Here is a 23,931-nt window from a genome sequence, read left to right on the forward strand (position 1 = left end):
CTTTAAGTCAAGGTAGTGCATCCACAATAATGAAGCCTGTCTTGGGCTAATTTGCAGGTTTCCCCATAGTGTGGACAAACTATTTTGCTTTTGCTATTTTGGGAGTTATGTCAAATTTAGTTATTTCAAAATAATTTCCTAGTGTAGATATGCCCTAATAGAGTAAACAACAGATTAAAGCTTTTCAATTTGTGCCATACATCTTGTCTTACAAAACCAAGCACGGGTAACTGCTGAAATAAAAATGAATCCACAAAAATAATAATGAAAGGCATGTGCTATATTGGTTTCAATCATCTTTCCAGGTCATCCTCGTTTTTTCAACCAGCTCTCCACTGGACTGGATGTTATTGGCTTGGCTGGTGAATGGCTGACGTCAACTGCAAATACTAACATGTAAGCAGTCCAGTCTCCTATGTTCTTTCTTTTCTGTATTAATGCTTATACAGGTTGCCAGGACTGTTTTGAAAACTCAGTAATAATAAAGATGCCCTCTGTAATGTATTATGTGGCCAACAGATTTTTATGTTATAGAATGCAGCAATAACAGAATTTTTAAGAGGAAATCTCACATTAATACTACACAGAAGCTTAAATATGCTAAAACCAAGCATAAGTGTAAACAAAAGAAAGTATTTTTCATGCAATGCACTGTCAACCTGTCGAATAACTTGCCAGAGGATGCTGTGAAAGCCAGGATTTTAACAGGGTTCAAAAAGAGCTAGATACATTCATGGAGGATAGGTTCATCAATGACTATTAGCCAGAATAGGCAGGAATGGTGTCCCTGGCCTCTGTTTGTCAGAAACTGGGAATAGGTGACCGGTGATGGATCACTTGATCCATCACTTGATTACCTGTTCTGTTCATTCCCTCTCCGACACCTAGCATTGGCCACTGTTGTAAGTCAGGATACTGGGTTAGGTGAACCTTTTGTCTGGCCCAGTATGGTCATTCCTAAGTTATGTTCTTAAATAAAATATAGTCAAGCTGATAACACAGTACCAAATAATGGAACTTCTTTTGGAGAAATTCTTGCTTAAGTATCTCAATGTATTACAATCAGACTTCTTAAAATTTAGGTTGTCTTTTGGATCAACTAACTAAGGGTATGTCTACACTACCCCGCTAGTTCGAACTAGCGGGGTAATGTATGCATACTGAACTTGCTAATGAAGCCCGGGATTTGAATTCCCCGGGCTTCATTAGCATAAAGCCGGCGCCGCCATTTTTAAAAGCCGGCTAGTGCGAACCCCGTGCCGCGCGGCTACACGCGGCACGGGCTAGATAGTTCGAACTACATAGCCATTCCGAACTATCTGTACTCCTCGTTCCTCGTGTAGCCGCGCGGCACGGGGTTCGCACTAGCCGGCTTTTAAAATGGCGGCGCCAGCTTTATGCTAATGAAGCCCGGGAAATTCAAATCCTGGGCTTCATTAGCAAGTTCAGTATGCATACATTACCCCGCTAGTTCGAACTAGCGGGGTAGTGTAGACATACCCTAACTATTCTTCTTTCCTTTCTTCTGTAATTTGGGTCCATTCTTGTTAAGGTCTTACTTTCTGACTAATAATTTTGCAATTATCTTAATTCAAAAACTAGAGCATACAATATTGGTGTACCTGATTCTTCTCTTGCTTCCATTAAGCCCAGTGAGAACAGGAGTGGGCTCTTAGCTTCCTCCTTATTCAGCTGTTATCACATAGGATGCTGCAGAGAAGCTGTCAAAAGGATTAAAAACAATAAGACTGAAAATTAATTTGATAATGTGAAGGAATTCTCATGACTGAGATTTGGTGTATGGCAGGAAGAGACAACCTTTTGGATCTAGGTTGCATTTAATAAATTATATTCCAATATTCATTCCATATAATGAAAGTGAAAATTCAGTTCAAGGTGTTGTGTTGTATTTCTGCAACAAATAGTGTCATTTGAAGGGGGGAAAAAGCCTTTGGGCAGTGTTAAATTATGTATTGATTTGTATATGCTCCAAAAAGTGTGACATTCTAGGATTCAAATACTAATCAGGGTAACAAATGCCAGTTTCCATTTCAGGACTTTAATAGATATGTGTATGGTGTTGTAGCTGTGTTCATTTCACCTAAGGCTGCCACTAGCCTGAAAATGTAGCTTTGTTTTTGCAATGTGTAGGACACAATGACATTTACCTGTAAATTGAAAAAACAAAGATTATTTTCATTTGCTTCATCCTTGGATGATGGTTGGCTGGGTATAGTTGATTACTAGCTGCTGTATGTAGTTTGCCAGATGTGCCCATCCTGTGACTCCAGAAACAAAGAAAAACACAGAGGAGATTTAATTAATCAACACCCAATTCTTTTTAATAATTTTGGTCCCAATTAATTTAATATTTTCCAGAAATTGTATTAAATTCAATGTGCAAAATATGTGAAAAAAATACTTAGTTTTTAATGTGATTATTGACAGATTTTTTTGTTTTGTTTTAAAAGTCTGATTTATTTTATTTTAAATAACGTTGTTTAAATTCCACTACTGCATAGGGATAAAGCATAATCTATTTTTAAGTTATCAAGTAAATTATGCTGATGACACTGTGAGCAACATTTTGTCTTGACTACTATCTCATGCATTCTGAAGTCATGTTGCACAAGCTGTAAGTCAAAGCAGAGTTTTATCTTTATTGACTTACCAGTTTCAACAGTGTGATTATTTAGTATGAAGGATTCTTTTTTTTTTTTCCTTGTCTTAGAAAATTGTCTTGTTAAAATAGTTTAACTCAGGAAAGTTCATTACACTTTCTGGACTATCTGCACGTTAAATAGGAAAATATTTAATGTATATAGAAAATGATTTTCTGTAAGCATGAAAATTATATAACTGTTTAGTGTTGGATTTACCAAACACAATACACATAAATTGTTCCCTTACCTTAGCTGTGCAATGGAAAAATGCAAAATAGATCAAGAATTTAAGATCAATATAATATAGCTTAATAAAACATTGGTTTCAGATACTGTTAGACATGTTTATACAATATTACATTATTCAAACAGATCAATGGAGAAGGTTTATTGGACTTTAAAAAGTTAAATAAATTCTATCCATTTTAGAAAATGGATTCTCTGGTTACTGTAGCTTTCCAGCACTGAACAAGAGTTAATGAATGACCTATATCTAGAATTTTTTCTAATGTAGTTCTGATAGTAAAATATGTAATGTGACAGTAACATTGGCTTCTTGGGAGGAAGTTTTCTTCCTACTGTCATTTTTTCTTTTCCACCACTAAACAGTGTAAAATAGTTTTGATTACAGAGAATATTTTTCCTCATATGGACTTTGATCAGAATTTCATTTTACCTTTATTTACTTCTTTTGTTCGTGTTATGACCACAATAAGCCAGGTTAGCCATGATAATCTCCATGTAGATCTACAAATTGAGTATCAGTAATTGAAATTATGATTAATAAGACATTGAGGGTGGGATTTTCAGAAGTGTTGACTTAACTTTGCTCTCGTAATCATTGATAAAGCTTCTTTTGGCTTCAGTGGGAGCAAAATTAAGCTACTAATGGGCGCTTTAAAAATCCCACCTTTCTACATTTTCAGTCACTAGATGTGATATCTGTGAAAACTATATTTGTGTGGAAGTTCCAAGGACCATATCCTTATGAAGGTCATTTCATACAAGAGTTTTCTTCCATGGCTGCACACATTATATATCTTTTTAGGCAGAAGTTTTCAAAGAGTAAAAATTAATGGGAATAGACCAGAATATCCAAATCCCATGCGTGATTTTGAAAATCCCAGGGTATGTCTACACTACCCCGCTAGTTCGAACTAGCGGGGTAATGTAGGCATACCGCACTTGCAAATGAAGCCCGGGATTTGAATTTCCCGGGCTTCATTTGCATAAGCGGGGCTCCGCCATTTTTAAATCCCCGCTCGTTCGAACCCTGTGCCGCGCGGCTACACATGGCACGAACTAGGTAGTTCGAACTAGGCTTCCTAGTTCGAACTACCATTACTCCTCGTGGAATGAGGAGTAACGATAGTTCGAATTAGGAAGCCTAGTTCGAACTACCTAGTTCGTGCCACGTGTAGCCGCGCGGCACAGGGTTCGAACGAGCGGGGATTTAAAAATGGTGGAGCCCCGCTTATGCAAATAAAGCCCGGGAAATTCAAATCCCGGGCTTCATTTGCAAGTGCGGTATGCCTACATTACCCTCCTAGTTCGAACTAGGAGGGTAGTGTAGACATACCCTTAGTCTTTTTGTGTATTTCATTTATCATTTCTTTATGAATCTTTTCAGACTCATGCAATATTTTTCCTAACATTCATTCATTTTGACTTATTTAATATTTTTCTCGGTGAATACTCTTAAAGTGACACACACAAAAACCTTGTTAAAAGCTATGTACTATATGTACAAGCAATGTATTCTTTCAGGAGGTATTTGGAGTTCCATTTGAAAGTACTTAGGGGCAACTCCAAAGGCTATTTAAATCCAATTGAAAAATCCCATTGACTTCAATGGGCTTTGGGTTAGTCCCTCAGGGTATGTCTACACTGCACAGCTATTTTGAAATAAACTATTTTGGAATAGTTATTCCAAAATAGCTTATTTTGAAATACTGTAGCATGTTTACACTGCAGGGAAGCCTCAAAATTAGTCTAAGGCAGGATTCCCTAATGTAGACGTGCTATCTCAATTTAGAATCCCAGCATGCACTGGGGAGGAATAACTTAGAATGGCCCTGGTGAAAGGCTATTTCGAAATAGCAGCAGTGGAGCATCAACACATGTCTTATTTCAAAATAGCTATTTTGGAATAGGCTTTATTCCTCATGAAATGAGGTTTACAGAAGTTGGAATAAGCTGTCTGTTTTGAATTTATTTCTAAATAACGGAATTGCTATGTAGACACTCACACTGTTATTTCGAAATAATGCTAGCTATCTCGAAATAAGTGCAATGTAGACACATCCTCAATGACCTGTATATTAGAGAAGTCACATGGACTTTAGATGCAGTTTTTCCAAATAAGGAGTGGAAGATCAGTCTCTAGATTTGCAGTATTTAAAAACAATCGTTATTGCTTTGCTCCTTGATATTCTGCAAGAAGAGCTTAATTTATAAATTCTGTATTTCTGTCATTGCTGGCAATTGTCAACTTCCAGAACACCACTATAATTGATTCCCTGTTACAATTCTGTTGATTTAAAGAAACAGATGCACTATTTTGACTATGCAAACTGAAAATAACTAGAAATAGACAAAAATACAAATCCTATCTAATCTTAAATGGACATCCTATAAATGTCATCTAGGTACTAAGCCAGAAGAGGGACTTTGGCAAGGAAACTGAGGAAGTTAGGAGTCCAGATTCCAAGAAATTCAGGTGTCTAACTCAGGTCCCTTTGAAAATCCCAACCCTTACAGTTATGTATTTCTTCATTTTAAATTCATTTTTTTTCTTTGGTCAAAATAAACCCAACCTCACATAGCTGGTATAGTGAATTGACAATGAGCCTTTCTTGGTCACCTAGCAGAGTAACATAGCATATCACTCCAGAATCAATATTTTGTCCATGATATGCATGGCATAGTGGACTATGCAATGCTTCTGGTCTGCATTAGGTGTCTCTAACAGTTGACTGCTCTCTCGTTTGCAATTGGTAATTAGAAAATCATCATTTATAATTACTCTTGACAAATATTGATTGCATGGCATTGTAGAAATAAATTGTCCTTGGGGATTATCTGTAGAATATGCCCAGTTAAATAATTGTATTTAGATTTTTTGAGCCCTAGTTCAATATTTCTAATTATCTTTGTGGTTAGCTGTCTAATGTTTACTGTTTTCGTAACTTTGCGATTCTGGCAATATGCTATTTTACAAGCGTAAAACTGGCACTCTGTGAACCAAATATTTTACAGTCTTTTTTGCATAGTACTACTTACTAACTGTCAGAATGGTTGTAATTACTGTAAATGAGATAAATACAAAATGTGGTGATCATTGGTTAGCAGAAACAGTGGAAAACCTACAGAGGGCCTAATACTGCATTCTTTACTTGGGCAATATTTCACTGGCCTTGCAGGAAGTTTTGCTTGAATAAGGGCTGCAATATCAGCCCCTGAATTCATTGAGAATTTTGTTATGATATTTTCACAAAGGATCAAAGATTAACCATTTGTGGGTTTTTTGGAATGTGAACTATGTATCATGTATTTGTTTTTAAATCCATTCAGGTTTACGTACGAAATTGCACCTGTTTTTGTCCTGATGGAACAAATAACACTTCGAAAGATGAGAGAGATTATTGGATGGTCAAATAAAGATGGTGATGGAATATTCTCACCTGGTAGGTCTGTGTCATTTTTGAGAAGTTGAGATAAATATCTCCTGTAGATGAAAGCTTAGGTTCATGTAAGTACTGCAATAGAAAATGGAGTGTCTGAGTTTTAAAATTAATAATGTTCCACCTAAAGCATTGTTTCTTTCAAGCTTCTCATAATCGGTTAACAAGATTCATAGGTCATTTTCATCTTTGGGTGTAGATATGACTATAATGACACAGGCCATTCAGAAACTTGGCAAAAAATTTCAAACGTAAGTGCCTACAGCTAGGTACCAAAATCTATATATAGGTGCCTAATTTCCAGAGATGTTGAGCAAATACTTCTCCTTGGCTGAAAGCTCACACCTCTAAAAATCCTGACAACACATATTTAGGTACAGGGCATCATGGAAGAGGAGTGTGTTGTCTTTGCCGCATCTTTCTTCCCTTCCCCATAATTCATAGATACAGCTATTTGGGTGGCCAATAAAGATTTGGATCCAAGGTGAGGGATTAGAGGATGGCCACTTTCTATGGCATCATCTTCATGGAGCCCACACAGAATCTGATCATGTGGGTATGCTGGCCTAGTCCAAAATATCTCTTTTACTACCCCACTCCATGCTTTGAACACACTCCATTCATGGAGCATAGGGAATGGCCAGTGGCAGAGGAGACTGGGAAGCAATTCAGAGGTGCAAGGCCTCTTCATAGATGGCTCTCATGTTTAGTGGGACTCCTGAGATTGTGTGGGTTTTGGGGGACAAATCCCCTTCTTGTTTCAGAAGATGGAGGACAAATCCCAAGTAAAACCCCCATTAATGCAAACTTGCTTAATTCCTGTGCAGAAAAGATACACAAACAAAACAGTCTAGATAGTGCACCGGTTAATGGTAATGTTTAAGAAAAGTCTCTGTTATATGTCTTCAATATCATGGAATTAGGTAAAAAGTTGTTATTTTTGTTAACAGAGGTTATGGGCTTCATTCCCAAGGGCAGCATATTGAACACTGACCATCTAATGAATGTGTTACAGAAATATTAACACTCTGAAGGGGAGATAAATAAGAAAATCTGACTTCCAATATGGATTCTTAAAAGGTCCATACTTTAGATCTTCCGGATAGATAATCATGCATCTCAGTAATTTGTTCTTTCATATTTCACTGAAGTTTTCACTACATTGCACAAATGATATTGATATGCTTTTGTTCTAGAAAAGGTCAGATTGCTTTTCTCATTTTCAATATTTTATTATATACTCTTTTATAGGCGGGGCTATATCCAATTTGTACAGCATAATGGCTGCTCGCTACAAATATTTCCCTGAAGTCAAAACTAAAGGCATGGCTGCAGTTCCAAAACTGATTCTCTTCACCTCAGAACATGTGAGCTTAATGCTCTGCTAATTGATGTTGTTAATTTAGTGCTAAACGTTTTTAAGACATCCCTTGAAATGACTAGTCCACCATTAAGAGTGTGTATGTTTTTCCTACAGAGTCACTACTCAATAAAGAAAGCTGGGGCTGCACTTGGGTTTGGAACAGAAAATGTGATTTTGATAAAATGCAATGAAAGGTAGGATAAACATTAAGTTCTTGATACATTAAATGTGTTCATCTGTTAAATTTGTTTTATTGTGCTTAAGGCCTGGTTCAGTACAGTGTGTCAAGCTGCTAATGGTCTGTTCAAAAGATCCTATTAAATTACTTCTGCTATAGCTGATACTCTTTGGTGTGCAGTCTTTTAATTTCCTTTGTGTTTTTGTTTCTGCCATAATTACAGAGGGAAAATAATACCAGCTGATTTGGAAGCCAAAATTCTGGAAGCTAAGCAAAAGGTATGCATTTTAATGCTTAGGGCTTTGATGTTCAGATTAAGGATTTATTGCCTTTTCCCTTAAGGAAGGAGGTTAGAAAACACCAATATTTATTCTAGAAGCTGTCATACCTAGTATTTTATAATTATAATTTTGGTGTATGTTTCTATGCTGTTTAAGAAATAATTTACATATCTTGGTTTTCATGTGGATGTACACACAAGCCTAAATGAGAGGGATTTTTCCTTGTTTTAATTTTTGGTTTTAGAAGGATTGAAAAAGATAATTATTAATATGGAATATCCTGTTAAAATATGGAAGAACCTTTTAGGGGCTAATCCTACAAACTCTCCAGAATTTCTATTGACTTCAAGGTGGGTTTATTGGATTGATCTCTTTACATGTTAATTTTAATTTTCCATGGGAGGAATCCTATCTTTAAAAATGAAAATCAAAATAAGTTAATGTTCTGAAAAGAAGTGAAGAAGAATCTTCAGAAGTTTGTGTTCAAGAGTAACTATTCTAAATAAGTTGTAGCTTTCATATTAAATATATTTTGGTGATTATGCTGTCCCTGTAACAAGTCAATAGGTACATTTTAAACTATATTTAACTAGTAGGTGAGGCCCATTATTGACCAGGCAAAGTCATTTTATGTATATATACTTATAGGAAAGTTCAGGAAATTAAATAGCTCTAAAAGAATTTTTTATTAATGTGCTTGCAAAAGGGAACTAATAGAACCATTTTAAATTTGTAGGATTTCAACTTCAAATATTATTCATTTTATTGAATAATTACCATACATAGTAAATGTGAATCAGAAACTTGTAAAGCTTCCATTACTCTTTCTGTAACTAATTTGAATTATTTTGTGATTTGTAACAATAAATAATTTTCTTTGCACTAAAATGACAATTGAATATGCAACTAAATTTTAATTTTGTTAGCAAATATTTTTATGAACTCAAATCATAATAATCATGACTGTTTTCAGATGGAAAAACAAAAATAATTATTTAAGCCTTTAACCCAGCATATGCCAGTGTAAAAATAGTGGATTCAGCTAATTTAAGTGGCAGGATTCGTTATGCAAAATTTGGCATGTGTATGTAATCGCGAAGCTTTACTTTATTTTGCACAAACAAATCCACAAACAAACAAGCTCTTCAAAATATATAGTAGATGAAGTTCAAAGTCAACTTAGTTTGATATGCCTTACACTTGAACTTTTTCATTCTATTGCATACAAGAAATATCAAAGGAACACCTATCCTCTTAATCAGCCTGCATTTTTTTATTTTTCATTTATTTACTTTTTTGCTTAATATGAATACAACAGTCTCATAACTGTACAATAATCAAAAGAGTTTAGAAAAAAATATTTCTTTAGTTTGTGCTGCGCTTCATATAATCAATTTTCCCATTTCCCCTGTGTTGCCAATCAGGAAATCAGTTTTCATTGTTGTTTGTGTGGGTCTTTCATGCAGCAACAAGGGAGATAAAACATTTTTAAGCAATAGAGAAATTAAGTAGTAAAACCAAAAATGTTGACATTGTGATAGAGAGGCAGGTCAAGTACCTGAAATCACTTTTCACTGATTCTGAAATGGATCAGATTTCACACTGAATCAACATTATTTATATTTCAGGGACATGTTCCACTTTATGTAAATGCAACAGCAGGCACAACAGTATATGGAGCCTTTGATCCAATAGACGAAATTGCAGACATATGTGAAAAATATAACCTCTGGCTCCATGTAGATGTAAGTAATTTGCTAAAATTAATACCGGTGAAAGAGGATTCTAGTCTGCAAATGTTTGATGTTAAATTTAAATCCTTGCTATTAAGCCGTGCTCATCTTTCCTGTGATTTTGATTTTTCAGATAATTGTGAATAGCTATAAAGCCCCATCCTGTGAATCTTCCACATATTTAATTTCCATTAGTTTAGTGGGACGAGGGTTTAAAGGGCTGGGTCCATAGTAAACTGAACTATTACAGACTTGTTAAAAATACTTGTTCTTCCAACACTTTCAGGCTGCTTGGGGAGGAGGACTTCTAATGTCCAGGAAGCATCGTCATAAACTGAATGGAATAGAAAGGTACTGCCAATGGCTTACTGGTGTTGCTATTTATTTATGTAGTTTATGACCTTTCAAACAAATGTATGAAAAGGAGCTTACACTGCAAAATTAAACACAAACAACAAAATGTCATGTAGGGGGCTGAAAACTGCCTTCTCTTACGCATCTCCTCTACAATGCAAAGTAAAAGGTAATTTTGAAGGAGGATGGGGAGATTATTTAGCAAATAGAAAGAGGGAAGACAATTCCAAGTGTAAAATGTAACTTCAAAGGAGGCACAGAGCTGGAACAGGATAAGGAGACAATGAGGATACTAAAGAGAGAGGACCTGTAGGAAATTAGATTTAGGCTGGACTGGGCCGTTAAGGATTAAAGGGCTAAAGTTGTTGTGGGACAGAAGAGGAATCCTGGGAAGACATCTGAATGTGCATGTGTGTGAAGGGTAGCAGGTTATGCAAATCCTCAGGGCTCAACAAATTATGGAAAACCCTACTCACCAGAGAAAAAAAGGACTTGCCTCTTCCCCTTCCCCCCAAAAAAGTGTTTTTTAATGGCATAAATTCCTAATAAGAATAAGAACAGTAATTACTAATAAGTGTATTAATAACTTGAGTGATATTTATTAATAATATATTATAAACCTCTTCCTTTTCCCTCTGCTGCCATGTCTCCTCCCCTTGCTCGATCAGCTCCCCTGGTACCTGCTGCCCCCCAACCTCTCACTCTCCTCTGCTGTCCTGACTCCTGCCCTTCTCACTGCCCTCAGCCTTCCTGAGACCTTCCCCCCTCCACCAGTCCTTCTCTCTTCCCTGTGCCCACTCCTCCAGTAGCCCCACTCTGATCAAGTGAGCTACCCCTTCTCATCCCCTCTCCTAATACTTCCCTCTACACACCCGCCCTGCCTCTCTCCTCTGGTGCTGGTCCCTCCCCTGCAGGTGTCTGCCCTTCTGCTTCACCCCCAGAATTCCCTGGCACCTGCACCTTCCTTTAGCCCTGCACCCTCTTAGTGCCTCTCCCTTCCCTCACTATCCCTGCCCCCTTTGACCTTTTTTTCCCTGATACCCACCCCCTCACCACCTTCTGCCCCTATTCCCCTCATGCCCCTGTGCCCTCACACATGCCTTGCCCACCCCTTCTTTCATGCCTTCTCCCAGCACCTCTCCCTCCCCCTCTAACCCCCAATGCCCTTACCCTCTCCTCTCCCAGCATCACCCTGTCCCCCATCCCACTGACACTGCCCCTTCTGCCCTTTTCCTCATTGTCTGCACTTGGCCCCCTGGCATTTGTGTCTCCTGCACCCCTGTCCCTTGGTGCCTTCCACTTTTTTCTTCTTCTTCTTCTCTTGACCTCCTCTCCTCCCCTCCCCTCAGCACAAGCCCCTTCCCCTCCCCTCAGCCCAAGCCCAAGCCCAAGCCCCTGCCCTATCTGGCTTCTGCCTTCCTCTTTGCGGGGTTGCCGGAGCCTTTTTTAATATGGCGGTTGCCGGCCGTGACGTCAGGATGCCACGTCACGCCAGCATCCTGACGTCTGCTGGCGTCCCACCCTCTGGCTCGCACCCCATCTCCTCATGCCGGAGCTGCATGTAGGCAGCTGAGAATCGCCGCACTTCCCCCTTCCCAGCGGCACTCTGTTCCTCCACCAGCCAGTGGATCTGATGGGGCCGCGCCGCCTGTAGTGCTGGCTTCGGCCAGCCTATCACAACGGCCCACCGGGCCAGTTCGCCCCTGCACTCACCAGCTGGTAAAATCTACTCGCCACGGGTGAGTGTATTTGTTGAGCCCTGCAAATCCTCATCTTGAAACTCTTTTCAATCCCTTCCAGTAAATATGGAAACTTTATTCTAGGTACAGATGAATCTTCTATAAATGAGAGCCAATGATGTAAACATTGACTAGAGGGACACATGCTGGGGCCACACTGGCAGTGGCTTTTAGGGGTAGAACTTCTCTCTTCATGGCTGAAAAGCACAATGGCACCAGCAGAGCTGATACCGTTCCATTATACAGGGGTAGAAGGATTCATAAAGATTGTGTAGGGGTCTTGCTACAGCGCAGCATCACAGAGTCCCTGCACCTCAGCGTGCATGGGACTTTGGAGGTGTGACTAGTGGTTCCGCAAATACATTGCTCCAAAAGCTAGTCCCTTTTTACAGCAGGGCCACGGGCCACGAGGGCTACTGAAGCATAAGGCTACTGTAATGGCCAGAAAATGGTCTGTGGGAAATATACTTTACTACCATGTGCCTTTATGGCATTTCACATTACACAGCCATGTTCCTCTAGTCTAGGTATTAACTGAGGCAATGATCTGGCCTTAATTGAGTAGCTGACTTGATTTAAGAATTAAACTTAAAACAAGCAGGAAGTTTTTGCTGAGCTCGACCCAGGCTCGTGTGCTGGTAACCTGCATCATTTTGGCACTACCTTGGTCCACAGCTTGTGACACAGAACAGCCTCCCTGCCCCCCGCTCCACAAATCAATGTTTATCCATAGCCCCACAATGGCCCTGTCTAGTTTGATGGGCAGACTTTTCCACAGGGATGGCCCTCATACAATGGCAACAGGGCCTTAACCTACACATGTCAGTAAGTTTATAGCCTTTTGTGAGGGTTTGTCACTTGACTCATCTGCTCCCACTGGATAATGCTCTATCAGCAATGACTGCCCATATGCATGTAAATCAGAGAAGTGCTGCATAACCAGACCAAATATAAGCTGCGCCATTAATATGTGCAGGATATCTGAATCCCCAAAGAAACCAAAAGGCATCTGATGTAAAATCTACCTATGAACAGCTAAATTAGCATGGAAAGAGCTAGCACAAAATTCCTTCCATACACTAGACTGGGCAGTTATTTCTAATTCCCAGAACACACAGATGTAATGTAACATAATAAAAGGAGACCATGAAACATAAACACTTCCTCGTAAAAACCAAAATTTCCCACCACTGGGAATCTATAGCATATAACCAGCAAAAATTGGATAAATAATGAGGGAAAATAATGTGGACCCTTCAGGTGCAGAGATTAAGAATGCAGTATGATGCACCTGGAAAACTACAAAGCAACTGAACAAACCCAGGTTTAACCACTGGTCAGTCCAATTGGCCAGCCACTCATATGTATGGTGGTAGATCCACCGATGTGCTATAGTGCCTAAATCTGTCCTTACATCCATTTGTAAATCAGAACAAAATCTGGCACACTGCTGCTTGACCTGAGGTCAGCTGGAGCTACTAAGTATTTCCCAGCTCTAAGTAGTAACTAAAAATAGCAGATCTCAATGGGTGCTGGGTTTTTTTTTCTTGCCATAATAAACCACATTGATCTACTGGGAGAGGATGCATGCTGCATAATTGATTGCCGCAGGCCCCAGCTGGAATCTGTTTGCATGCTAGCCGGATTTGATATACCCAGAAACACGTACACACTCTGAATGGCCTTTTGTTATGGGGGTAGGCCTGAATGAGCTATCCTTGCATGCCCTTTTCCCGTCCAACTGTGCTGGGCAGATAAAATATGTTAAAATCCTCCTAATAGCCTTTTTTAAAAATCCATCCTGGGAAAAATGCTCAGCCTTTTCGAAGCTTAAAGATATGGTACGTAACACAGATGGTAAATTGAGACCACCCCTCACCATTTGAAAAGCTAACAAATACATTCTACTTCCTAAATATTTCTAATGCGCCACTGAACTTTCTGGAAAAAAATCACATCCCACACAGTCTGGTTTCTGTGCAGAGAAGCCTGATTGTGCTGTGTGCATGTGAGACCTATACTCGACTGCATTACTCAAAGGGGAATTCCTGGTGAGAGTGAGGCATTTGCACTAGTCCTTTGGCTGATGTGTTCCATTTTCTATCCTTGAGGCCATGCCTACGCTATAGAGAAAATTGAAGCAGCCCCAGTCGACATTCTACTAAAGAACTTATCCCCTAGTTTAGACCAGGGCTAAGATAGCTCTGGTAGCAGAGGCCATACCTGTTCCATTTGTGGGCATTTCCCAGATTGCAGGGACTGTGATTATTTCTGGCCCTTGAAAGGGGGATGCAAGGAAAGAGGTTTTTGAATTGTTCTTCCCAACCCAGCATGTACCCAGGCAAACAACATAAAAAAAATCTTACCCATGTTATATACTTTCCCTCTTTAAAGAAACTAAAATACATAGCTGTTCAAGGGGATAGCCTGTAGCTAATAAGATGGAATGGAGAGGGCAGTAATATAAAATGATGGAATATTTCTTCTAGCATAATATGAAGGATAGTGTGTTTAAAACACTAGACATCTGACCTGCTTTGCAAGAAGGGTGCTGTCTAGAAGCACCCTTATTGTCAGAATAAGCTAGCGCAAATTGCATAGCTTGTTCCGAGTCTAAATTGAAAGAGCTTATTTTGAAAGCGCCAAATTTCAAAATAAGGCACTATTCTGACACATCCCTTAACACTCGTGGAATGAGGGTTACAGGGATGCTGGAATAGCACGCCTACTATTTCAGGAAATAGTGGGTGCTTTTAAAGACGTGGCATTGCTATTTCAAGATACTTCCAGTATCCTGAAAGAGCAACGCAGTCTAGACGTACTCGAAATTCATTGATCTTGAATATCCATTGAGTCTTCAGCCTCAAAAGTTCTACATTATGTTAGTATGTACTTTAAAGATTTTTTATAGCCTTTTAACAGCCTATATGTTTGACAAATTAGTAAAACAAAAAAAAACAACAAAAACCCCAAAGCCTTAGAGCTCTCACTGGAAAAGTGGGTAAGAATTAACAGCTTTTCTTTCCTTTTCCTACTGGAAAACTATAACAGTGCCAACCATTTAGCAAAACTGTAGATACCTGGTGTGTGAAAATGTCTCCATAATTCCTTGCCCACCTGCAGGTACTTTGAACTAATCAAAGCTGACATGCTGTTTTTGTTATTCCTGTTAGTGCTGTCTGCAGAAGGCCATTCTTCTGGGAATAAAGTTACAATATCATGTAATCAGCATAGTCTGACACTAATTGGGTGACATTAATTACAATATAAAGTAATCACTATTGTCTGACACAGTAATATAAAACCTAGAAAAGCTGCTTTGCTAAGCTGCACATCTTGGAAAGGTGACATCCAATATGCTGATACCATCCATAGTTAGATGAATGAGGCAAAACACCCAATCTGTTTATGACAACTAACTCTGGTCTGATTCTGAAGTCATTTATACTGGCTTTACACTGGTGTAAGTTTATCTTTGTTTTCCATGTCTGTTCTAAGTGCTTAATTCTTTCGCAGAGCCAACTCAGTCACATGGAATCCACACAAGATGATGGGAGTTTTGTTACAATGTTCGGCCATTCTGATTCGGGAAAAGGTCTGTTTTATATTTGTTAGTTTTGCAGTAGAACAATTAGTGAAAATGAACCCTGATTTTTTTTAAGGGCATACTGCAAGTCCCATTTTTGGTAGACTTATTTCTGAAGGGCTATATTTGTGTTCATTTTATTTGGAGAAGGGAAATACTATTCCCTTTGTTAGCTTTTCATTAACACAGTAAATACAGATCTTCAGATTGCTCCAGTGATGTCAATGGAGCCATGCTGAAGTATACCAACTAGGGATCTAGCCCTGTGTTTTTATAAAACTTAGTATGTGCACCATGTGACATGGTAAGAGAGCAGTGCATGGACTGGTGCTGGTCCTTGAGAGCTCCCCTACGCAGTTTAGGAAGGCAGGAAGCTGGTCCCTGGCATCGAAAAGGTTAAACACAGATCTAGTGGATAGATTATTAGAGTGAAACTTGGAAGGCCTCAGTTTCAGTGCCTGCACAGCCATGACCTGCCAGGTGACCTTGGGCAAATCACCTTATTGCCCGGTACCTCAGTTTCCCCAGATGTAAAATAGAGATGATTGCCTTCTTCTGTAAAGTGCTTTGAGCACTAATGATAAAACGATAGTACATGCATATATGATGATAACTCAGAACATGATAACTTCCTGGTTTTTTTTTTTTTTTTTTTTTTATATTTCTGTGTTGATCATATCCAGTCAAGGAAAAATAACATTAATAGTGAAGCAGTAGGACAGTTCTTTTTCTTTTCATTCTGAAAGCAGAATGCATCTACTATGGGCCCAGTTATGCTCATACTTATTACTGATGTTGAGTAGTACCAGAGTGGGGCCTAAATGAAGTTAAACCCTTCTTCCACATTGTCAGTTAGATTATGCACTGGAACAAGTTCACACAGTCTCACAATACAATATAAACATACTAACAATGAAAAATTAACAATTAAAAGTCTTATTTTCTAAGAAAGAGCAGTCTCATATTCTAGGATTCTGGAGTATAGGGCAGGAAACATTTGTTGGGAATACTAATAATTCAAATACATTTAGGCTGGCATTTTCAGTAACATTATTTTAAAGTATCGTTAACACTTATTTTTATCTCAGTGTGATGTGCATGTACTATCTCAGCATGATATGCATGCAGTCTCACCACTTGAATAATCAGGAACTTGGACATCTAAATGACCAAATTGAGTGCACAAAATTGTGTCTACAGCTTGTGCCCTCAAAAGCAGGTCAGTATCTGAAAATTTGATCTCTAAAAATATACTTCTTCTACAGTGCGTTTGTATCTATTCAGTGGCTATATTTACTTGTGTGTTATACATATTTGCTTTTTCATAATAGGGTATACTTCAAGGTTGCAATCAGATGTGTGCTGGATATCTGTTCCAGCAAGACAAGCAATATGATATATCCTATGACACTGGCGATAAAGCAATACAGTGTGGACGTCATGTGGACATTTTCAAATTCTGGTTGATGTGGAAAGCTAAGGTAAACAATAAATGACTCAGAAATACATTTAATTTATGTCTAAGTTTCATGTAATAGAGGAAAATATCTATGTTTTTTCCTTTAAAAAAAGTTGTTTGGGCTCTATGGTAAACTTCAAAAACGGAGTTTGCTTCTGACATTTTGCCTGACAAAGGACTGCAGGATTGCTTTAGAAGATGCTAATACAGCAAGCACTTAGATTTAGGCTTAACATTAATCACATTGAAGTCAAAAGGGCTACTATTGTGACTAGTGTTGACTTGTACATGAGTATTTGTAGGATTGGTGCCCAAACTTTCTTTCTTTTTAGAGGTGCGTTCTTGCTTGCTTGCTTGCTCTCTGTTTCTGAAGATTATAATGTTCCGTGACCATTTCTGCAGTGCTCACTCAGGCAAAACTACGAACTGGATGATTCAGTTGATAAAGTGGCCACAATCTATCCCTTCATGAAATCATTGTTATGGCGTACTCTAAAGTCATATAAAAATGATTTTTAGTTCAGAGGAGGATGACCAGCAGATAATGTCTGATGAATAAAAGCTCCCTGTCTACTATCGTGGGGGGGGGGGGGGGGTTAATATTAAAGAATGAGGGAAGCAAACAACAAGTATAATTCTATATTTCTGTTTTATAAATAAGATCTTTTTAGAGATTTCTATGACTTATCAGTATCTTTAAAACTACTGCAGCAAAAGAAATATGGCTGAATAAAATATTAACATTCAGATTTGCAAAAGCATGAAGAATTATTTCTACATCCTAAATGATCTTTTCCTTTGTTCATTTTACCAGTTAGTGTGGCTGTAGTAAAACCGGGTGCCAACCCATAACTTAAATGCAGGGTGGACCTCCCTCGTTCAGCACCCTTGGGACCTGACTGGTCCTGAACAAGGGGATTTGCTGAACAAGAGGGAGGAGGGTCCTTGCCTATATGGCCCATGCTTCCCCCAGCTAGGACTCCAGCCAAGCCCCACCACTTCCTTTTCAGGCCATGGCTCCCCAGGGCAGAGCTCCAGGGTGGCTGAGGCTCCCCAGTGGCCGGGGATGCGTGGCTGCCACACCTGATGGGCCTGCCTGACTGCTGCTGCTGCCGGGACTCTGTGGCCACTGCTGACCCCCCCTCCCCCACCTGCCCATCCTGCAATAGGTGCCAGAACTCCCTGCTGTGCCACCCACCTCTCCCTCAACACGGGGCTCCTGGCTGAGTCAGCCCACCACCCCCCACCACTCCTGCCCTCTTGCTCGACCTCTTTATACCTGGACTTTGTTGTCTAGGAATATCCATGGTCCTGCTGGACCACAGATGTTGCCGGACCAGAGAGTCCCAGTTAAAGGAGGTACAACCTGTATTATATGGTATCATTATTTCCAGAATACAGAACCCTGTCAACCCTGTGTAACCCATAGATCAGGTGACCTTCTAAAAATCAGCATTGCACGTGCTTTGGCTTTCCTTGACAAAACCAGTCCATTCCTTATGTCCTCACTGTTAGGCTCTCATGGCAGGCTAATGTTGCTACAAACATTCTCATTTGCAGTTGTGAGCCATTTAGTGCACCAAAATCAAACACGAATATAGAACTTGTGTGGAGTGCGAAATTCTCCTCTGCCTTCAGGCTTGGTCTACATGAGAGGATAAATTTGAATTAAGATATGCAACTTAAGTTACACAATTAACGGAGGTGAAGTTGAAGTATCTTGACTCGAATTTTGGCACTGTCCACATGGCGGGAAGTCAAAGAGAGCACACTCTCCTTTTGACTTCCCTTACTCCATGTAGGAGCAGGACTACCAGTATCGACAGGAGCACCCTCTCAGTTTGAATTTAGTGTCTTCATTAGATCCACTAATTCGAACCCCAGAAGATCAACTGTGGCTGCTTTGATCTTATCTGTAGTGTAGACATGGCCTCAGAGACTAAGATCACCTGTGTGGAGAATCTGCTTGCTAGTCACTGGTAAAGAGAGAGAGAGAAGAGGAGGAAGACCGTTGTGTTTACTGTTGTTATTCTTTATTATTGTTTTAGTGCCTTGGAGCCCCAATCTTGGAACAGAACCCCATTGTACTAGGTGCTGTACAAATGCATAAAGAATCTTCAGCCCCAATGAACTGATATCTAAGTAATAATGTGGTAAAGACCATATTTGCAGTTCAGAATTGGAACAGGATATTTGTGATTCTTTATTAGAACATGATGTAGCCCTCATACAATGCCACAATTTAACTGAATAATTTCAAATTTTGATCTGAGTCTTTTATCAATGAAGATTTTTTTTCCCAAAGCTTTTAGCTCTGAGGTTTTGAGTTGGACCCACTTCTAGTAAATTGGGTGTTATACTGTAACAGCAGCCTTTGGATCATTTTTTGGGCAAACAAAGGCACTGAAGCTGTGGAGATTCTTCTTCCAGCATTAACATCTGCCAAAAAATGAGCACAAGTTTGCCTCCAAAGTAGCCATGGGGTTTAATGTGATATTTATCTAAACCCTTAACTCATCTTGCAAATACTCTTGCAGTGTGAATTTTATCACAGTTTAGAGGACCTATGCCACAGATGCACAATTAAGTTGACATTAAGAGCTTCACTGATGCTGAAAGGTGACCTGCAAGGGGGGGGGGGAATGTGTACATGTCTTCGTTTACCTTTTTAATGAGGCACAAAGATGGTCTGTATTTTTTTTAAAGCTTTATTTTTCCAGGTTTTTTATCATTATTATAATTTGTTTCATTAGTTTGTTTGGAGGACTGGGAGAACAGGTGGAATTATGACATGGGTGGAAACAGACCACCTGGAAAATTGAGCAACTAGGACCTTGTCTACACTACACAGCGCTGTCAATCTACTTCAGCTACACAAATAGCATAGCTGAAATCGACATACTGCATGCAGTAAGGCAGGCGGGTGGCTGCTGTCCCATCAATGCTGGCTACTCTTCTCATATTGGTGGAGTACCAGCATTGATGGGCACATGCTTAGAGATAAATTTATCACCTCTACAATAGACATGATATATCAATAGCTGGTGGATTGATCGTTGAAGCATCAATCCACCACATAGTATAAACAAGGCCTAAGTTGGCAAAAGGATTTTCATTCAAACTATTTAAAACTCTTTATTTGCTTTCTAGCTTGCTTTTCCTAATGCCAATTTCTGACAACAACAGTTGGGAGAGAATTTAAAACTCCCCAGTTCTCTAGTCCTCTAGGAAAAAGAAAGAAGCCAAGACTTAATATTCCTGGTATTTCAAAGGCAAAAAAAAAAAAGCTGAAAAATTATCTTTTACAAAAGTTTTAAAAGTCCTTCCTTGCTATTTATTTGTCACCATAAATAAAAACAAAGTAGTTCACAAACAAAATAGTAATTCTTTTGTAAGTCACATTTAACTATATGAATTTCACTATTTACAAAATAAGTTACACTAAGGCTACGTCTACACTGGCCCCTTTTCCGGAAGGGGCATGTAAATTTCACTAGTCGTCGTAGGGAAATCCGCGGGGGATTTAAATATCCCCCGCGGCATTTAAATAAAAATGTCCGCCGCTTTTTTCCGGCTTTTAAAAAAGCCGGAAAAGAGCGTCTAGACTGGCCCCGATCCTCTGGAAAAAGTGCCCTTTTCCGGAGGCTCTTATTCCTACTTTGAAGTAGGAATAAGAGCCTCCGGAAAAGGGCGCTTTTTCCGGAGGATCGGGGCCAGTCTAGACGCTCTTTTCCGGCTTTTTTAAAAGCCGGAAAAAAGCGGCGGACATTTTTATTTAAATGCCGCGGGGGATATTTAAATCCCCCGCGGATTTCCCTACGACGACTCGTGAAATTTACATGCCCCTTCCGGAAAAGGGGCCAGTGTAGACGTAGCCTAAAAGTATTCTTTATTTCTATTGTCATTCTTTAACTTTGATTTTTAACTTTCAAAATAATAGACCTATTACATATTTTATTTTCAAAAGCTAATTATTAGAGATAGCTAGACAATTCAAGAAAAGAGGGAAAACATTATAGCTAATAAAACATTTTCTTTTTAAAAATAGGGTACAGTAGGATTTGAAAATCAGATCAACAAATGTCTGGAATTGTCAGAGTACTTCTATACTAAAATTAAAAACAGAGAAGAATTTGAGATGGTTTTTGATGGTGAGGTAAGTTATTACATGGACCATATATATTTTTCATATAACCTGACATCTGAGAACTAAGTTTATATACATTTATTGGAGCAATCTTGAAATTTCTGTAGTTTTCTCAAGAATTCATAGTTATTTATGAAAAGAACAAAATGGCCACTAATATCTGGAAATATTTTTGGTTGGATACATACTGAACTATGTGGATTTCAGTAATGAACAAAGGGATTCCTCCCCTCATTTCTTATTTTCTTTTATTTTCTTTCCTTGTTTCTTTCCTTTTCACTTGTAAAGGATACTGTATTGGGCCACAACCTGAACACTTTCCATGATATTTATCAACATAGAGCCAGATAGATTCCCACAAGAATGTAGTGCCAGGGAACTGGTTTGGGTTCTCAGATTAGGGTCTCAAGATGGCCTTAATACAGCTGCCCTTTCATGGTGACGTTCCAGAGATTGTCACTTCTCATGCTCTAAAAATTGCTACCTCCACCTCTGCTGCTGGTGCATTAAGTGTTGGTTGATAGTACAATGGACACACTCTGTCTCTTCACTTACTAAGAGGGGGAAATCAGTTTTCAGTTACCAAAAGACAGACCTATCTGTGTAGGATGTCACTGACTAAGTGGGGGAGGGGGAGATGTCTGGCACTGAAATCTCGAGAAAGAGATCTCCTCTCAAAATTATATAAGTGTTGAACAATGTTTGTACTTCATCACATATTAAAATATTGTAAAAGGGACAGTGCATAGTGAATCCAAGATGGTTGCTGCAAATAGCAATATTAATAATAATTTATTGTTTCTTATAATATAGAACAAGCAGCCTTAATAAAATGTATTGGACTCCACTTCTGAATAATAAAGTATTCAAGAACAATTTATAGTCCTTCAGGGGATTGGTATTTATCTTATATTTTCGTATCGTGTTCATTCACTTAGGCATTTGTATTTTTTTCCCTTTTGCAGCCTGAACACACAAATGTATGCTTCTGGTATCTTCCTCAGAGTCTCAGGGGAATACCAGACTCTGAGGAGAGAAGAGAAAAACTACGTAAGGTATGCAGCTCACATTAATCTTATATATTGTTTCATTTATAAGCCAAAGGGTTCCATTTATCTAAAATAACATATCTCTGAACGTGCTGATGAGCCTGGTGATGGAAATTTGGGGATTTCCGTTTTAGCAGGGGAAAGGGGAATTCTGTAAAATCATTGTTCTGGAAATGCCAGCACATGGTACTTCCAAAAATAAATATTCCCCGCAGGACCCTGGCAGCTGCTCACTGAGATTGTCTTGATTTTTGTCAATGACGCTTGTCATTTTTGCAGCTGCTTTTCAGTGATAGGCAGAAGCAAAAGTGACAAGAAGAATGTCCCTTTCAGGCTACAGCTGTCAGGTTTTCAAGAGTGTGTCTTAGGGCAGTCATACTATGCAGACTGCCATGGGGAAGGGAACCCCAGGGCTTCTAGACTCCTCAGCCAGCTAGTGCCCGGGCTGTCCAATTCCTGCAGCCTGGAGAGTTGACTTGGCCAGATGACTCTCTGGGAAGAAACCTGGAATCTCTGGGATCAGGAGTTGTCTCCATGGTGGGGCTGGCCCTTCATTATGAACCATGGAGGCCTGAGCTCCCCAGCAGCCCACCACCTGAGCTGGCAGGAATCCAGGCAGATGGTTACTCTGTTCATTGAACCCCATCTATTGGTGCACCCCAAGCGTTTCCTAGCAATTAGCATTTTCCAAACCTAATTCCAGGCCAACTCTACCACAGAGTTTCATGTTCTGATTGGCCCCTGGACTCCTGGACCTTGATATTTGGTCCACTTACTCTCCTGTGCTTGTTGGGGCTGAAGTTACATTTCCTCTTTGGAATCAGACATGGAATATATCCAGTTCTTCTGTGTTATGTTATGCATGTGTAGTTCATAGGTAGGCATGAAGACCAGGTCCCTGCCCATAATAGAACAGAAGGCTGGGGAGAAAGGAGGCAACACAAAGTAGTGTGATAGAAAAGAGAAGTTGGAATCCTATAAGTCCCAGAATTTTATTTTATTTATTAAGCTAACACTTCTCTCTGAGAAGTACTAGATTTTCCAGGCCTTTGCAGGGAGAGTTGTTTTAAGGAATGTTTTTGTGTAGAAGGTAGAAACATGCCAAGAGCTGGGGTATGAAAGAGATTTCCAGGCACCAGGGACCAAATAGAAGGTTGAGATGAAATTGGAAGAAGGATCCAAAAGGGTTATTTCATTATGCAGCTACAATGGCATGAGCAGAGGTGACATGGCAGATACTATAGCTAACATTGTGGAGATTAGGGGTTAACTCAGGGGTTGGAAACCTTTTGGCACATGGCTCATCAGGGTAATCTGCTGTTGAGCTACAAGACAGTTTGTTTAAACTGAGCATCTGCAGGCATGCCCTCTCTTCCCCTGTAGCTTCCAGTGGACAAGGTTTTCTGAAAGCTGAGGGGAGCAAGTCATGCCTGTGGTTACTCAATAGAAACAAACTGTCTTACAGCCCACTAGTGGATTGCCCTGATGGACCAGATGCCAAAGGTTGCCAACCCCTGAGTTAAATGTTTTGAAAACTAGAATTAGGCACCTATGTTTGATGAATATTTGATGAATAAATATGAAGATGCTAGCAGAGGGATTTAAAGAGGGACTGGATGGTGTCATAATGGCAAGCAAGGTATATTGTTTGTGTGGCAGTATTTTGGGACCATTAAAACAAGAGAAAAAAAACTAC

The 23,931-nt window shown here is 39.3% G+C and overlaps 1 protein-coding gene across 2 annotated transcripts in view; it reads left to right on the forward strand.

The window, feature by feature from the left end:
• GAD1 (glutamate decarboxylase 1) overlaps positions 1 to 23,931 on the forward strand; it is a 48,932-nt gene that overhangs the window by 18,138 nt on the left and 6,863 nt on the right. For both annotated transcript variants that reach the window (XM_006118202.5, XM_089779756.1), the window contains 11 exons: positions 306 to 396; positions 6,237 to 6,349; positions 7,598 to 7,713; positions 7,824 to 7,903; positions 8,111 to 8,165; positions 9,797 to 9,913; positions 10,188 to 10,252; positions 15,511 to 15,589; positions 16,912 to 17,061; positions 21,088 to 21,195; positions 22,152 to 22,241. In XM_006118202.5, the coding sequence (XP_006118264.3) occupies positions 306 to 396; positions 6,237 to 6,349; positions 7,598 to 7,713; positions 7,824 to 7,903; positions 8,111 to 8,165; positions 9,797 to 9,913; positions 10,188 to 10,252; positions 15,511 to 15,589; positions 16,912 to 17,061; positions 21,088 to 21,195; positions 22,152 to 22,241 (1,064 nt within the window). The remainder of the gene's footprint in view (positions 1 to 305; positions 397 to 6,236; positions 6,350 to 7,597; positions 7,714 to 7,823; positions 7,904 to 8,110; positions 8,166 to 9,796; positions 9,914 to 10,187; positions 10,253 to 15,510; positions 15,590 to 16,911; positions 17,062 to 21,087; positions 21,196 to 22,151; positions 22,242 to 23,931) is intronic.

Source organism: Pelodiscus sinensis, chromosome 7 (assembly GCF_052426305.1).
Source record: "Pelodiscus sinensis isolate ZL-2025 chromosome 7, ASM5242630v1, whole genome shotgun sequence".
In the NCBI taxonomy this organism is placed as follows: Eukaryota; Metazoa; Chordata; order Testudines; family Trionychidae; genus Pelodiscus; species Pelodiscus sinensis.